Source organism: Oncorhynchus clarkii, chromosome 25 (genome assembly GCF_045791955.1).
Source record: "Oncorhynchus clarkii lewisi isolate Uvic-CL-2024 chromosome 25, UVic_Ocla_1.0, whole genome shotgun sequence".
In the NCBI taxonomy this organism is placed as follows: Eukaryota; Metazoa; Chordata; class Actinopteri; order Salmoniformes; family Salmonidae; genus Oncorhynchus; species Oncorhynchus clarkii.
This window is the reverse complement of record NC_092171.1, coordinates 18,504,016-18,522,492: the sequence shown is the minus strand read 5'-3', so window position 1 is coordinate 18,522,492 and position 18,477 is coordinate 18,504,016. Positions and strand designations below refer to the sequence as shown.

Below are 18,477 nucleotides of genomic sequence, written 5' to 3'. Positions count from 1 at the left end.
ATTATCAGTGATCAGAATGCACTGTGGTCCTTGCTGCATTATTGGTTTGTTTATCTTATTTTCTACTATGTTCGGAAAACACAGGCCCTGTTTGGCTCCTCTTCAGTCTGTTGACAAGGGAATGGTGCAGTTTCGGTGGCTCTTGTTATTCTTACCTGAATCTGGACTCCTGTAGTCAAGAATAAATCCAGCATCAATATGCTTTCAAGCTGCTGCCATGCATCGACTGTCAGAATAAATATATGGCTCCTATGAGAATACACATGCTGATAGATAGTACGTGCAAATGTGACCTAATTAGTTGTCTTGTTGCAGTGGGAGGGCTATGAAGTGGTGTCTGTATCAATAGGGATCCAGCTGTTGATCTATCTTGGCAAGCAGCAGGACAGATGGGACCCACATTGGACTCTTGCAGGCACTGCTCAGTATCAGTCTCAGTGGCTGTTCTTCACGAATAAAACATTCGCGCAACGACATGTCACTTTTTCAGGTACATGACCTAAAACATATGATAAATGTCCACACCTCTGATATGATTCCAGGGGTTATCTTAACCCGTACCACTGATTAATTGAGTGTATTTTAATTTTGTCTTGAGTAGGGCTGTGGCAGTCATGACATTTTGTCGGCAAGTTATTGCCATGAAAAGGTCTGCCGGTCTCATTGTAATTAATGAACTGAAACACCTTTAGCATCTCCAGGCCTCCATGCGTAATTTAATATCCATGATTTATTTAAGTCAGGACTAAAGAAACATTATGATAGAAGAACAGAAAATGAGTTGGCCTAACCTACCCTATGTTATCTGGCTATGCTCCATGCCATAGGCTGTAGGCTTTTTCATTTATCTGACAAGATATACTTATAAGTCCTGTGCCATTATTTTATATTATATGATTTTAAAGAAAGAATAATATAATTTAAGGATATTTTTCCCGTTCTGGAGTGAGTGCACATATGAAGTGGCTCTGTTGAGTGTAAAAGTTATCATTTGAAATAACTCTAAATCTAGCATATAGGACCTATTTGGCAACGTTAGTTGTGAATGATACAAACAAAGGAACAGGGGGGGGGGGGGGGGGGGAAGACATGGCATCTGTATGCACTCAAATAGGCCGAGAGCTTTGCCGCCGATATGTTTTTCGATGATGCCGGGTAGGTTACTTCGGTTTTATAGTGGAGCTGTGCTTCATATGAGCTGCTGAGAAATAAATATAACAACTTATTTCACTCCATGCATCAACCACTGACGAAAATGCGCTCGCTACACAAACTCTGTATGCCATGGGCTCTCCAACCCCTTTCCTGCAGCTACCCAGTGCTTCATTTGGGAAACCAAGTGAAATCTGTTCGGGAACATCGATAGGAACATATTTTCGCAGTTGAACATATTTCACTAAACTGTTGACAGCCCCTCTGCGCACTTGAGAAAGTAATAAAGAAGAGCGAGGAAGAAATGGAAACGCATGGTGGTGAGATATTCTGTATAGCTAAAGGTAATGTGTCACCCAATTTTGTTATGAAAATTGAAAAAAATCCCTATTACTAGACTATTGAAAATCAAATACAAATTCACTATACTTGTGGGCTAACTGGAAGCCGCCCTGCACAATCAATGAACCAACAGCATTGCCTAGGGCTCTACGTTCTCTCCCAGACTCGTGGATATACATTTTGGCGTGAAGCAGTATGCATAATAATACAGTCCACACTCGAAGGTGATTACTCAAATTTGTTTAATTTTAGAGTATAGGCTAGACCAGTGGTTCCCAAACGTTTTATAGTCCGCACCCCTTCAAACATTCAACCTCCAGCTTTGTACCCCCTCTAGCACCAGGGTCAGCGCACTCTCAAATGTTGTTTTTGCCACCATTGTAAGCCTGCCACACACACACTATACGATAAACTCACATTTATTAAACATAAGAATGAGTGTTTGTCACAACCCGGCTCATGGGAAGTGACAAAGAGCTCTTATAGGACCAGGGCACATATAATAATAATCAATCATTTTTCTCTTTATTTAGCCATCTTACATATGAAACATTATTTGTTCATCAAAAATTGTTAACGACAGGTTAATGAGAAGGATGTACTGGAAAGGATGCACACAACTCTGCAATGTTGGGTTATATTGGGGAGAGTCTCAGTCTTAAATCATTTTCCACACACAGTCTGTGCCTGTATTTAGTTTTCATGCTAGTGAGGACCGAGAATCCACTCTCACATAGGTACGTGGTTGCAAAGAGCATCAGTGTCTTAACAGCGCGAAACTCTGAGCACAGCCCTATCCAGAAATCTGGCAATGGCTTCTGATTAAATTCAATTTTCACAGAAACGCTTGTTGCAATTTCGATGAGGCTCTTTCGTTCAGATATCGGTAAGTGGACTGGAGGTAGGGCATGAAAGGGATAACGAATCCAGTTGTTTGTGTCATCCGTTTCGGGAAAGTACCTGCGTAATTGCGCACCCAGATAACCCAGGTGCTTCGCTATATCACATTTGACATTGTTAGTGAGCTTGAATTCATTTGCACACAAAAAATCATACAATGATGGAAAGACGTGTTGTCCTTGTTAATGCAGACAGAGAAGAGCTCCAACTTCTTAATCAGCCTCAATTTTGTCCCGCACATTGAATATAGTTGCAGAGAGTCTCTGTAATTCTAGATTCAGATCATTCAGGTGTGAAAAAACATCACCCACATAGGCCAGTCGTGTGAGAAACTCGTCATGATGCAAGCAGTCAGACAAGTGAAAATTGTCAGTAAAGAAAACTTTAAGCTAGTCTCTCAATTTAAAAAACGTGTCAATACTTTGCCACTTGATAACCAGTGCACTTCTGTATGTTGTAAAAGCGTTACAAGGTCGTTGACCATATCATTGCATAATGTAGAAAATACACCAGAGTTCAGGGGCCTTGCTTTCACAAAGTTAACCATTTTCACTGTAGTGTCCAAAACATATTTCAAGCTGTCAGGCATTCCCTTCGCAGCAAGGGCCTCTCGGTGGATGCTGCAGTGTACCCATATGGCGTCGGGAGCAACTGCTTGCACGCGCGTTACCACTCCACTATGTATCCCTGTCATGGCTTTTGCGCCATCAGTACAGACACCAACACATCTTGACCACCAAAGTCCATTTGATGTCACAAAGCTGTCCAGTACTTAAAAAATATCCTCTCATGTTGTCCTGGTTTCCAGTGGTTGGCAGAAAAGGATGTCTTCCTTAGTTGACCCCCCATAAACATAACGGACATATACAGTTGAAGTCGGAAGTTTACATACACTTATGTTGGAGTTATTGAATCTTGTTTTTCAACCACTTCACAAATTTCTTGTTAACAAACTATAGCTTTGGCAAGTCGGTTAGCACATCTACTTTGTGCATGACACAAGTAATTTGTCCAACAATTGTTTACAGACAGATTATTTCACTTATAATTTACTGAATTTACTGTTTACATACACTAAGTTGACTGTGCCTTTAAACAGCTTGGAAAATTCCAGTAAATGAGGTCATGGCTTTAGAATCAAATCAAAATCAAATCAAATCAAATGTATTTATATAGCCCTTCGTACATCAGCTGATATCTCAAAGTGCTGTACAGAAACCCAGCCTAAAACCCCAAACAGCAAGCAATGCAGGTGTAGAAGCTTCTGATAGGCTAATTGACACAATTTGAGTCAATTGGAGGTGTACCTGTGGATGTAAGTCTGGTTCGTCCTTGGGAGCAATTTCCAAATGCTTGAAGGTACCACGTTCATCTGTACAAACAATAGTACGCAAGTATAAACACCATGGGACCATACATCTGTCATACCGCTCAGGAAGGAGACTCGTTCTGGCTCCTAGAGATAAGCATACTTTCCTGCGAAAATAGCAAATCAATCCCATAACAACAGCAAAGGACCTTGTGAAGATGCTGGAGGAAACAGGTACAAAAGTATCTATATCCTCAGTAAAACGAGTCCTATATCGACATAACCTGAAAGGCCGCTCAGCAAGGAAGAAGCCTCTGCTCCAAAACCGTCATAAAAAAGCCAGACTACAGTTTGCAACTGCACATGGGGACAAAGATTGTACTTTTTGGAGAAATGTCCTCTGGTCTGATGAAGCAAAAATATAATTGTTTGGCCATAATGACCATCGTTATGTTTGGAGGAAAAAGGGGGAGGCATGCAAGCAGAAGAACACCCTTCCAACCGTGACACACGCGGGTGGCAGCATCATGTTGTGGGGATGCTTTGCTGCTGGAGGGACTGGTGCACTTCACAAAATAGATGGCATCATGAGGAAATTAAATTATGTGGATATATTGAAACAACATATCAAGACGTCAGTCAGGAAGTTAAAGCTTGGTCACAAATGGGTCTTCCAAATGGACAATGACCCCAAGCATACTTCCAAAGTTGTGGCAAAATGGCTTAAAGACAACAAAGTCAAGGTATTGGAGTGGCCATCACAAACCCCTGACCTCAATCCTATAGAAAATGTGTGGTTAGAACTGAAAAAGGAGGCCTTTAAACCTGACTCAGTTACACCAGCTCTGTCAGGAGGAATGGGCCAAAATTCACCCAACTTATTGTGGGAAGCTTGTGGAAGGCTACCCAAAACGTTTGACCCAAGTTAAACAATTTAAAGGCAATGCTACCAAATGCTAATTGAGTGTATGTAAACTTCTAACCCGCTGGGAATGTGATGAAATAAATAAAAGCTGAAATAAATCATTCTCTCTGTAATGGTTTTCCTCCTCCACGTCTGAAGAGGAGAAGCGAAAAGGATCGGAGGACCAAGATGCGGCGTGGTAAGTGTTCATGATGTTTAATTTTAAAGACAAACTGAACACTAAAATACAAAAACAATAAACATAACGTGAATAACCGAAACCGAAAATAGTACAGTGTGGTGAAAAACACAGACACGGAAACAAACACCCACAAACAAACCCAGGCTACCTCAGTATGATTCTCAATCAGAGACAACTAATGACACCTGCCTCTGATTGAGAACCATACTAGGCCAAAACATAGAAATCCCAAAATCATAGAAAAACAAACATAGACTGCCCAGCCCAACTCACGCCCTGACCATACTAAATAACGACAAAACAAAGGAAATAAAGGTCAGAACGTGACACTCTCCACTATTATTCTGACATTTCACATTCTTAAAATAAAGTGGTGATCCTAACTGACCTAAAACAGGGAATTTTTACTAGGATTAAATGTGAATAAGGAATTGTGAAAAACTGAGTTCAAATGTATTTGGCTAAGGTGTATGTAAACTTCCGACTTCAACTGTATCTTAAAAGGACAGGAAAGTTTCAAATGAATGTGATGCAGATAAACTGTGTTACAAATGTGTTCCATTATTTAAACAATTTGATGCACTGAATTAAGCTAATCTTTACGCACTTAATATGAACTTTTAGCAACATTTAATTTTAATGAAAGTGCTTCATAAGATTATAATGGTGTTTGAATGTTTTTTTTATACCGGTTTTGGGAATAGTAATCCCATGTAGAAAATGTCTGCCCCCCTATAAATACAGTGCCTTGCGAAAGTATTCGGCCCCCTTGAACTTTGCGACCTTTTGCCACATTTCAGGCTTCAAACATAAAGATATAAAACTGTATTTTTTTTGTGAAGAATCAACAACAAGTGGGACACAATCATGAAGTGGAACGACATTTATTGGATATTTCAAACTTTTTTAACAAATCAAAAACTGAAAAATTGGGCGTGCAAAATTATTCAGCCTCTTTACTTTCAGTGCAGCAAACTCTCCAGAAGTTCAGTGAGGATCTCTGAATGATCCAATGTTGACCTAAATGACTAATGATGATAAATACAATCCACCTGTGTGTAATCAAGTCTCCGTATAAATGCACCTGCACTGTGATAGTCTCAGAGGTCCGTTAAAAGCGCAGAGAGCATCATGAAGAACAAGGAACACACCAGGCAGGTCCGAGATACTGTTGTGAAGAAGTTTAAAGCCGGATTTGGATACAAAAAGATTTCCCAAGCTTTAAACATCCCAAGGAGCACTGTGCAAGCAATAATATTGAAATGGAAGGAGTATCAGACCACTGCAAATCTACCAAGACCTGGCCGTCCCTCTAAACTTTCAGCTCATACAAGGAGAAGACTGATCAGAGATGCAGCCAAGAGGCCCATGATCACTCTGGATGAACTGCAGAGATCTACAGCTGAGGTGGGAGACTCTGTCCATAGGACAACAATCAGTCGTATATTGCACAAATCTGGCCTTTATGGAAGATTGGCAAGAAGAAAGCCATTTCTTAAAGATATCCATAAAAAGTGTCGTTTAAAGTTTGCCACAAGCCACCTGGGAGACACACCAAACATGTGGAAGAAGGTGCTCTGGTCAGATGAAACCAAAATTGAACTTTTTGGCAACAATGCAAAACGTTATGTTTGGCGTAAAAGCAACACAGCTCATCACCCTGAACACACCATCCCCACTGTCAAACATGGTGGTGGCAGCATCATGGTTTGGGCCTGCTTTTCTTCAGCAGGGACAGGGAAGATGGTTAAAATTGATGGGAAGATGGATGGAGCCAAATACAGGACCATTCTGAAAGAAAACCTGATGGAGTCTGCAAAAGACCTGAGACTGGGACGGAGATTTGTCTTCCAACAAGACAATGATCCAAAACATAAAGCAAAATCTACAATGGAATGGTTCAAAAATAAACATATCCAGAATGGCCAAGTCAAAGTCCAGACCTGAATCCAATCGAGAATCTGTGGAAAGAACTGAAAACTGCTGTTCACAAATGCTCTCCATCCAACCTCACTGAGCTCGAGCTGTTTTGCAAGGAGGAATGGGAAAAAATGTCAGTCTCTCGATGTGCAAAACTGATAGAGACATACCCCAAGCGACTTACAGCTGTAATCGCAGCAAAAGGTGGCGCTACAAAGTATTAACTTAAGGGGGCTGAATAATTTTGCACGCCCAATTTTTCAGTTTTTGATTTGTTAAAAAAGTTTGAAATATCCAATAAATGTCGTTCCACTTCATGATTGTGTCCCACTTGTTGTTGATTCTCCACAAAAAAATACTGTTTTATATCTTTATGTTTGAAGCCTGAAATGTGGCAAAAGGTTGCAAAGTTCAAGGGGGCCGAATACTTTCGCAAGGCACTGTAACCTTTTTCATATCTGGCCCCTGTAAGAATATAGTTGAATGGCTCTGAACTATTAGTTTTTAAAAAAAATATATCCTAGCTGTGCCATTTAGGAACTAGAGCAAGCACATTTGTTTGGTTTGGAGCACAACCCTGCCTCCCCGCCATCACACAATTATTGTAGTTTAAGCAATTCAAAAATTGCTAATTTTAAAATCGAAATCTGGGTCTGGTGGGCATCATTTGAAAGCTTGTTCTAATGCCAACATAACTAGCTAAGTTATAACATATGATCTTACAGTGTTAGGCTTTCAAAAGTCAATTCAGAGAAACATATCGTTATTTTGTTGCGCATAGAAAGGAGTCATGATTCAGGTGCGTGCATTCACAATAGACAAACAGGCTCATTCTGTTCAGATCAACCCAGGGTATGATGCCATGTCATCTATTAACTGTACATCAAACATAGTGGTCAGAAACATTGACACTGTATATGGCATGAGTTTTATGATATGCACATTTGGACTCACGGTTGTTTGGCTTGCTTGCAGGACATCAAAGCGGTATTTATTATAATACTCAACGTCGCATCTTTCATTTACAGCATTTCCCTCACTCGAGACAACAAAACATTTGCAAAAGTTGTCCAATTAGTGGGAGGGATGGGGGCAACTTATTGTTGCTTGCGTTGCTCAAGTTCTGAACGGCTGACAGTCAAACCCATACAGCGCTGTGGAGCGTAGTGCCTGAGCTCTGACGTCATATATAGCATGTTACTGTACAGCCACTGTATTCCAATTTAGGCGCTTATCAGTGCCCAAATCTGCCATTCAACCCTCATGAGGGTACAAGTGTACAGGGCTACAGTGAGTTATGTTGCAACTGAAAATAGTCAAACTGATCATTCAAATTATTTAATTTGACTTAATCATATAAACACTTAATAAATGAGAGATGGAATCTCTTGCTCAGGTTAGGCATATCTTAATCAGACACAGGCTAAGTTGTCTTTCCACTGTGTAGAAATGCTGTTGAATGGATAAAATATGTGCCCTGCTGTGGACTCCATAGTGTATATATTGATAGCTCTAACCTTAATTACAGTACATTCAATAGAAATCCCACAGGATACCCATGTAGCCTATGTGGCTATTATAAGTGTTAAAAAGTCAATGGTATTTCAAGCCTAAATGTATGTCTCGTCTTCTGACAATGGTTGTGATTTCTTGAAAGTAGGGCAGAATAACCTGTCTTTTCCAAATTAATGGTCTGTCTTTCCCAACGATTTTTGAGAAAACATTTTTTAGAAACATGTAGTTAGTGGTGTGAATAAGGTAGTAAAACTAGACTTTAATTTGTATTTTGCCTTGTTGGGTCAACGTGTTTCTCACTCAAGTGCACGAGAGCAACCTGATCCCACAGTGGTAGTCCATTGTGAGGTCCATTGTGAGGTCCATTGTGAGGTCCATTGTGAGTGAGTCTGAAGGGCTCTAATAGCAACCACTGAAAAGAGACATCACATGGAGGTTGTCATCATTTCCCTCAGGCACAGGGAAACTACAGGGCATTTATAGGTGAAGCCACACACACTCCACATGCCATGGGTTAAAAGAGGGCCTTTCTTTGTTAAAATCTCAAATTGATCGAATAATCTCATAGTGCTTGATGATTTCGTGGACAGAAACGTGGATATCAATAGAATTGTGATTGACACTTATTCTGTTAAGTTTATGAGGTCTTATATCAGACATAAATGTACAAAATGAGTGTAATGCGTTGTTACTGAGCTCTCAACTCTGAACTCAACTTGTATATGAACTCATAAATGTGTCATAACAATTATTTACTTTTTTTTGTTTTGTTGCAAAGAACAGGCCTCTCCCATAACCTACAATGTCACAATGAGCGAATCTCACTCAAAATGTCTATTTTTAATCATATTTCCATCAATTTGACATTATTAGATCATAAATAGTGCTGCATGTCAAGCTGACCAGAGGATATGGAGACTTTAACCACATATCACTGTTTATACACACAAAAATAACCCTGTGGTTGGCTACATCCTCTTAGAACCAACCATTATTTTACTTAGTTAGGTCTTAAATATGCACTCATTTATTTTAGGGGTTGGATTGTGACCTTACTACAGGTCATCTATTGGTCACTCAAAGCAGGAAAGAAAGGACTCTCCAGGAACCTAAGTACAAGTGTATTTTCTGAAATATTTGGTACAACCCGTTGCTATGAATCACCTTAATTTTAATTTACAAGAAAGCACCGTAATGTAAACATTATAAACATATGTGATCTATGGATTTCTGGGGTAGATATCTGTGTCTCTATGGAGTCTAGACCTCATGATGATGCCTGCTCAGAGTTTCTCTCCTCTGTAGCCAAGACCTACCTAGTCCTATGGTCTACCCATGAAACAGATCCCATGGTCATGACAAGTTCTCGAGGCCTTCTCATTCATCAGCTCTGGATAGTCCTCCAGGCATGATTCATCTATTTCCTCCTGACCCATTTTCAACATTTGCTTTGGATGTAGCATACTGCAGTCTGTGTCCCCAGCTTACAAGTCCATGCCATAAATATGAGATTTATGTTGGACCCCATGAGAAGTGGAATGGGGTTATTCAGTTTCCTCAGCTCTTACGACGGTTTGGTTTCAACTCTCCTATGTCTCAGATTTTTTCCCATAAATCTAAAACATAGTACAGAAATCTGCCATTGGGATTCATAGCATTGTATTGTATTGATGACAGAGCATCATTACAGTGAAGTTCTACAGACAGACTAATTAGACTTTAGGATGATGGCATTTTTATACAATGTAGTTAGTTATTGGTTTAAGTAGAAGTCTTTTGATGGCTGTTTCTTCTGTGACAGTTTCAACTCTACCTTATGGAAGTCCCCTCTGCTTTTATGGTCAAGTGAATGTCTCCTTCTACATGTGTGACGATTAGTGGTGTGTTCCCCATGAGAACATTACTGTCTGTTGTGTGTCTGTCAGGATCTGGAGGCTGGCTGGGACAGGTTGCCAGGAGAGAAGGTCCTGCAGGATATAAGGGAGAAGAGAGGGCAAGAGAGGCGTCTCCAAGAGATCCAGCTGCAGCTAGAGCTGCTGGGCCAGGGCCAAGAAATGACTGTGAGTTCAAAGCAGCCACACACGCACACCACAGCGCGCGCACACACACGCACATTTATATACAATCACTAATACACACATATGATCAAAGTGGACCATTGACTCCACAGTGGGAATTCCACATGCACAGATATGCATGCACACACACTGACACAATTCATATAGTTTGTAGGGGAATTGAAAAGAGCCTTATCACTGCTGGCAAAAATGTCACAGGGCATTGGGCAATTAACCTCAGATTATGCATTACATTATACTGTAAGCAAGTCATAATTTTATTGCACTGTGCCTAGAATTATAGGTAGCTGCCAAAATAAAGGAAACACTTGAGCCAATGAGGGATACCACAGAGGTGTGGCACGTGAGCAATTAAAACATTCCATCATGCTTAGGGTCATGTATAAAAATGCCCAGTTTCCCAATATTTTGGCTACCATGGCTAGAAGAGATCTCAGTGACTATGAAAGAGGGGTCTCAAAGGAGCATATGAGGTTTAAAGGGTGTGTCAGTCACCAGATTTCAAACCAATTGAACACTTATGTGAGATTCTGGAGCGCCGCCTGAGAAAGCGGTTTCCACCACCATCAACAAAACACTAAATTATGAAATTGTTTGTGTAATAATGGTGTCGCAGCCCTCCAATAGTGTTCCAGACACTTGTAGAATCTATTCCAAAGTGCATTGAAGCTGTCCTGGAGGCTCGTGGTGCGCAACACCCTATTAAGACCCTTTATGTTGGTGTTTCCTTTATTTTGTCAGTTACCTGTAAATCCAATGACTTTATTTTTTAATGCTGTATCACTTTTTATTTCTTTAATGGCCTTATTTATGAATTCTGAACACATTTTACTCTTCATTTGGGAACTCGTTAATTCCATTGATTGTCTGTGCCCAAGGTTACTTTTTAGTGTTTAATGGCTCACTGGAATTCTTCCCTCAAAATCTATTCCCCCAATGTCCCCTGGAAACAATTGAGCATGGCCTCGTTCTGGGACTCTGTAGAGTTACAATCACAACTGGCAAAAATTCTGGTTTCTAGGGACAAAAACACGTGAACACAGGAATGTACCTGCAACAAAGGGTGATGGATTTGTTTCCTCCATCCACTGACATTTGTTACTTTAATTTATTGTGTAGCAAAAGAGGGCATCAGCCGTCGATGTGGCAGCTCTTTACAACCCCACACAATATGGCTTTCTGGGGTACCTGCCTCATCCCCATTTGGTAGTATGGATGTTTTTTGTAGGTGTTACTTTCGGAGTCTATGAAATATGCCTTGATCTCATTTAGGGCTACCACTTTACCAACTGGTTGTACACTTTGCCATGGTGAACCACAACTCAACTTATCCATGCTTAATTAAAGCATCAGTAGACACTATTATGCTAAACAATTAAAGGTCCAATGCAGCCATTTTTTATCTCAATATCAAATCATTTCTGGGTAACAATTAAGTACCTTGCTGTGATTGTTAGCTTTATACCAAAGGGCAACTAGGAAATAACACATATGGAATCATGTAGTAAACAACAAAGTGTTAAAAAAATCAAAATATATTTTATATCTGAGATTCTTCAAAGTAGCCATCCTTTGCCTTGATGACAGCTTTGCACACTCTTTGTATTCTCTCAACCAGCTTCATGAGGTAGTCACCTGGAATGCAATTCAGTTAACAGGTGTTAAATGTATTAAGGAAAGTAATTCCACAATTCAGTTGTATTGTGACAAGGTAGGGTTGGTATACAGAAGGTAGCCCTATTTGGTAAAAGGCCAAGTCTTTGGCAAGAACAGCTCAAATAAACAAAGAGAAACGACAGTCCATAATTACTTTAAGACATGAAGGTCAATACGGAAAATTTCAGTGCAATGCGGAATATTTCCATACGGAAAATTTCAAGTGCAGTCGCAAAAACCATCAAGTGCTATGATGAAACTGTCTCTCATGAGGACCGCCGCAGGAAAGGAAGACCCAGAGTTACCTCTGCTGCAGAGGATAAGTTCATTAGAGTTAACTGCACCTCAGATTGCAGCCCAAATAAATACTTCAAAGTTCAAGCAACAGACACATCTCAACATCAACTGTTCAGAGGAGACTACGTGAATCAGGCCTTCATGGTCGATTTGCTACAAAGAAACCATTACCAAAGGTCACCAATTAGAAGAAGAGACTTGCTTGGCCCAAAAAACACGAGCAATGGACATTAGACCGATGGAAATCTGTCCAATATAAAATATATTTTGATTTAGCACTTTTTGGGTTACTACATGATTCTATATGTGTTGTTTCATAGTTGTAATGTCTTCACTATTATTCTACAACATAGAACATAGTAAAAATACAGAAAACCCTGGAATGACTAGTACTGTATATATAACACAGGAAAATCACTTTTTGACTACAGTGGGCCTCTAAGTAAACCACACTCTAAATTATATTATAACATAAAAAGTCTGTTTTAGCCTCATTTGTGCAGAACAAATTGGATTTTATGTTAGCTAATTAAGGCCAAATCATCTGGAGGATACTCTCATTATGAAAACCACCACCTAAACAACAACATGATTCTGTTCTCAGACTAGATTTATGTGTTCTACATCTAGATTTACCCCTAAACTAATCAGAACCCACTCATTTAGGTGTTGTAAGAGTATGGTTCTAGAGTTTGATTGTATTGGTCATAAATGGAAACAAGCGTATAGGGAGACTAGGTTCACAGCATTGACATGGTGAGTTTTCTTGGTCCAAACTCAGCTGAGTGCTTCATGTTGATGTTCCTGCAGCCTGGTTACAGCTCTTTTGGTACCAGCCAATTGTGTCTGTCCTTAGGTCTTTATTTTGCCATCCATTCTGCAAAGTTATTGCCCTGGTTAATGTGCCAGGAACAAGCCTGTAAAGAGAGGCAACACAAGCTTAATCTAGGGGACTAGGGACCCTGTAAAAACTGGGATAAATCAAAAACATAATTCTGCGTATGCTGCAATGAACTGGAAAATATCTCCCCTCCAGATCAATAGATCCTAAATAAATAGCTTATAACTAACTACCTGGAGCAGTAGCAGTGGCTTCTCTCCCAAGACTTTGTAGAGGGAGGAAAAGAGGTATGCTCTCTCATATTGTTTAGTCTTGAGTCTCTGGAATTCCACACTTTTTGGAGAGGAGGAAAATCTTAAAAGCTTTGGTGAACTAAATTGTTGATGTAACTCACAGATTAATGACCAGAGACGACCTGTGTCCCATCACATTTGATGGATTTCATTGTGGTTGACAGAATTTTAAGTGTCTTATCTGTATGGATCATGGAAAAACACATTCACTCATTTTATTCCAATACAGTGCTATCTATGTATTGGTAACTGCCAAAATAAAGGAAACACCAACAAAAAGTGTCTTAATGGGGTGTTGGGCCAGAACATCATGCACATTGGCATAGATTCTACAAGTGTCTAGAACTTTATTGGAGGGATGCAAGCAATACCATTCTTACTCCCATAAGTGTTAAATTGGGTTGAGATCTGATGACTGAGACATGCATATGGTTTACATCGTTTTTATGCTCATAAAACCATTTAATGACTACCCTGTGGATGGGGCATTGCCATCCTTTCGGGGCATAGCCATGTTAGCCAAAATAATGGCCAAACTAATGCCCTGCCCAGCATTTATATAGATAACCCTGAGCATGATAGGATGTTAATTGCTGATTTAACTCAGGAACCACACCTGTGTGGATGCACCTGCTTTCAATATACTTTGTATTGCTCATTTACTCAAGTGTTTCCATTATTTTGGCATTTACTTGTATATGTCATATTCTTGCTTCCTACATTTCTCTGGAATCAGATCTGAGGATTGCTTTATTGGCGTCAGTGAAGCTTCCCTGTTCCAAATTCTCCTGACCCCCCAACTCCTCTCTCATCAAAGTCTTTAATTTCTCCCACCTTCTGTTCCCAATCTTGCTGGAATGCCTCTGTATCATGTTGATATACATGAACCTTTAAATATCGTCTCATTCATTTATTATGACCATCTATTTGGTCCATTGTGTGATGACCCTTCTCAGTTTCTCAGTAACAAAAATATAAAAAAGTATACTTTTTGAGACGTGATAACCCTGCTCTTCAGCTGTCTGCAACAGGGCAAGCTAAAATGTTATTCCCACTCTTCTGGCTCTGTCCCAATATCAACAGTATGAGGAAGCACAATCACAGAATTTACAGTAAGACAGGATACATCCAATGGGGCACTCCTCATTTTATCACTAATACATCATTAATACTGTCATTAGCCATTGTCTCAGATTTTATAAATGACAATCCAAAAGCCATGTTTATACACACACTTCCACTTTTGACAAAAAATATTAGATGTTAGATCTCTGTGAAGTATTGTTGTAGTTGATATATTTTTCACACAGTAGTTGTTGACAGACTAGTACAGGCTCAGACTGTGCCGATTAGAAAATAAGCCTGTCGTATGTGGAATGTGTTTGCTCTGGGCAGGTGGAGGTATGAGGGAAGGGAGTAGCTAGAGGCTATGGCTCTGACACATCGTGGGTGGAAGGCTGGCTCTGCTGTCAGAGACCTGTTATGCTCAGTATTCAGGTGGTGTAGTATATGGGCTCTTTGTTCTGACAATCTGGTAGTTTCATAACAGTTTTCCACATAAGAGCGGTCAAGCTTTCCAGAAAGGCCTGTTTTTCTGTGTCTGTGGGGAGGAAAGCACAGGAATGTGAATGACGGATGCTGCTGCACACTGCACTGCTACACACCCTGGATGAGTATAAAAAATTATTATATGTGTATATATATAAACTCAGCAACAAAAGAAACGTCAACTGCATTTATTTTCAGCAAACTTAACATGTGTAAATATTTGTATGAACATAAAAAGATTCAACAACTGAGACACAAACTGAACAAGCTCCACAGACATGTGACTAACAGAAATGGAATAATGTGTCCCTGAAGAAAGGGGGGGTCAAAATCAAAAGTAACAGTCAGTATCTGGTGTGGCCACCAGCTGCATTAAGTAATGCAGTGCATCTCCTCCTCATGGACTGCACCAGATTTGCCAGTTCTTGCTGTGAGATGTTACCCCAGTCTTCCACCAAGGTACCTGCAAGTTCCCGGACATTTCTGGGGGGAATGGCCCTAGCCCTCACCCTCCGATCCAACAGGTCCCAGACATGCTCAATGGGATTGAGAGCCAGGCTCTTCACTGGCCATGGCAGAACACTGACATTCCTGTCTTGCAGGAAATCACGCACAGAACGAGCAGTATGGCTGGTGGTATTGTCATGATGGAGGGTCATGCCAGGTTGAGCCTGTAGGAAGGGTACCACATGAGGGAGGAGGATGTCTTCCCTTTAACGCACAGTGTTGAGATTGCCTGCAATGACAACAAGCTCAGTCCGATGATGCTGTGACACCCCGCCCCAGACCATGACGGACCCTCCACCTCCAAATCGTTCCCTCTCCAGAGTACAGGACTCGGTGTAACGCTCATTCCTTCGACGATAAATGCGAATCCAAGCATCAGGCTAAACCGTGACTTGTCAGTGAAGAGCACTTTTTGCCAGTCCTGTCTGGTCCAGCGACGGTGGGTTTGTGCCCATAGGCGACGTTGTTGCCAGTGATGTCTGGTGAGGACCTGCCTTACAACAGGCCAACAAGCCCTCAGTCCAGCCTCTATCAGCCTATTGCGGACAGTCTGAGCACTGATGGAGGGATTGTGCTTTCCTGGTGTAACTCGGGCAGTTGTTGTTGCCATCCTGTACCTGTCCCGCAGGTGTGATGTTCAGATGTACCGATCCTGTGCAGGTGTTGTTACACGTGGTCTGCCACTGTGAGGACGAACACCTGTCCGTCCTGTCTCCCTGCAGCGCTGTCTTAGGCGTCTCACAGTACGGACATTGCAATTTATTGCCCTGGCCACATCTGCAGTCCTCATGCCTCCTTGCAGCATGCCTAAGGCACATTCACGCAGATGAGCAGGGACCCTGGACATCTTTCTTTTGGTGTTTTTCAGAGTCAGTAGAAAGGCCTCTTTAGTGTCCTAAGTCTTCATAACTGTGACCTTAATTGCCTAAGTTGTTTGTGTCTAAACGACCGTTCCGTTCATTAATTGTTTATGGTTCATTGAACAAGCATGGGAAACAGTGTTTTAAATCCTTTACAATGAAGATCTGTGAAGTTATTGGGATTTTTACGAATTATCTTTGAAAGACAGGGTCCAGAAAATATATATAATTCTGTTGATGTGCTCTTGAGCAAGGCACTTAACCCTAATTGCTCCTGTAAGTTGCTCTGGATAGGAGTGTCTGCTAAATTACTAAAATGTAGGAGGGGAGGATTCTCCCTTTATCTAATTCTGACTTACTCAGAGTGGGTTTGTTTTGGGCTCTGGCCAAGTGGCCACTGCCTACCACTGGGCGAGACATCTAATGAAAGATTTAATGGAGCACTTTACCATTTAGCAGAAATTAAACATATTTCCATAAAGACTCTCCTGCCGGAGTGTGAATAAGGCTTACTCACCCTTGTATTCACACCCAAAATACTACAGTTCTATAGTTCTACAGTCCTTCTGGTCATTATGTATACCTGTAGGTGTAAACCCACTTGATGCATTTCACTACACTCGCAATAACATCTGCTAACCATGTGTATGTGACCAATAACATTTGATTTGATATTTATCCGAGTCAGGTCAAAGTGCATCTGTCATAATCTCACTAAACGAGCCATCCCTCAGCAGCCCTCTACTGATGAAGACCAGAAGAGGGCTTCCTGTTGTATCTTATCTGTTGGACTTACAGGAGAAAGTAGGGTTAAGTGCCTTGATCAAGGGCACATCAACAGATTTTTCACCTAGTTGGTTTGGGGATTCAAATGCCCCCCCCCCCCCCCCCCCCCCCCCCCCCCCTCACACACACACACACACACACTGCTGCTACTCTCTGTTATTGTCTATGCATAGCCACTTTAATAACCCTATCCTCATGTACATAGTTACCTCAATTACCTCGACACCGGTGCCCCGCACTTTGACACATTGACTCTGTACCGATACCCCCTGTGTATAGCCCCGCTATTGTTATTTACTGCTGCTCTTTATCTCTTACTTTATTATTTGTATTTTTTACATTTTTAGGTATTTTCATAAAACTGCATTGTTGGTTAAGGGCTTGTAAGTAAGTATTTCACTGTTGTATTCGGCGCATGTGAGAGTTTTTTTGTTGATTTGATTCAAACCAGTTGACCTTTTGTTTACTGGCCCAACGCTATCCGCTAGGATATACCAGACCTAATCTTATCCCCAGGCTAAGTTGACCTTAGTGGGAGTGACCATATAATTATATGGGAGGGAACTTATTAAGTCAAGTATTTGTCCTAATTTAATTTTAGTGAGTCACACATCCCTTTATTAGAGTAGAATTGGCCACAGGTTACTTTGGCTGAAGTAAAAAGTGGAGGTTTGTGACTGAAGCCTGTGCTTGTAACTTGAGCAGTCCACAATGTGGGAAGCTAGCACCGAACCCTGCGTGTACAGGATCTCAACAGTGAGCCATCCGAGGTGATGTAGTCCAGGCTGGGATTGGGTGGGCTGGCCTGGGCTAGGTGAGGTTGGAGGTAGGGGGTGGCTGGAGAATTTGAGGGTGTTGATAGATGCAACTCTAGTGGGCCACATGTGTGAAGGGGAAGCTATGATCTGTTGACAGCTGACGTTGTTGTTTGTTTGAAAAACTTCAACGCAAGGAAGAATTTGACTTACCTGGATGGCGGATGACACATTGGTGGGTGCTTATATTTGTCCTGTTTGTCCAATGATCTTAGAGTTACAATGCTATACAATACAAGTACATGGGGATGACTGATTTTACAGTGTATCAACTGGCCTTGAAAGGTAGAGCTTTGATATGTCTTTCACTTTCTTTTATAGTGTGAGAAAAAGAGTTGCGGGTGGTATTTCACTGTGACAATGTTTAATGAGATAGAAATAGATATTATAATGCCTATATCATTAGGAGAGGCAGTCACTAATCATCTGAATCCAGGGTCTCCTCTTACCCGCAATTCAAATTCGACAATAAACAAACTTACCACTTCCCTAATTTACCCTGCAAGTGTAATATATGCATGGACATGGTTCAGCTGGTGTTATATGGATTTT

At 40.9% G+C, this 18,477-nt stretch overlaps 1 protein-coding gene across 1 annotated transcript in view; it reads left to right on the top strand.

Moving 5' to 3' along the window:
• The window catches only part of LOC139384066 (fibrous sheath-interacting protein 1-like), a 44,129-nt gene that overhangs the window by 19,281 nt on the left and 6,371 nt on the right, over window positions 1-18,477 (top strand). The window contains exon 9 of the mRNA XM_071128703.1: window positions 10,170-10,304. Coding sequence (XP_070984804.1) covers window positions 10,170-10,304 — 135 coding nt within the window. The remainder of the gene's footprint in view (window positions 1-10,169; window positions 10,305-18,477) is intronic.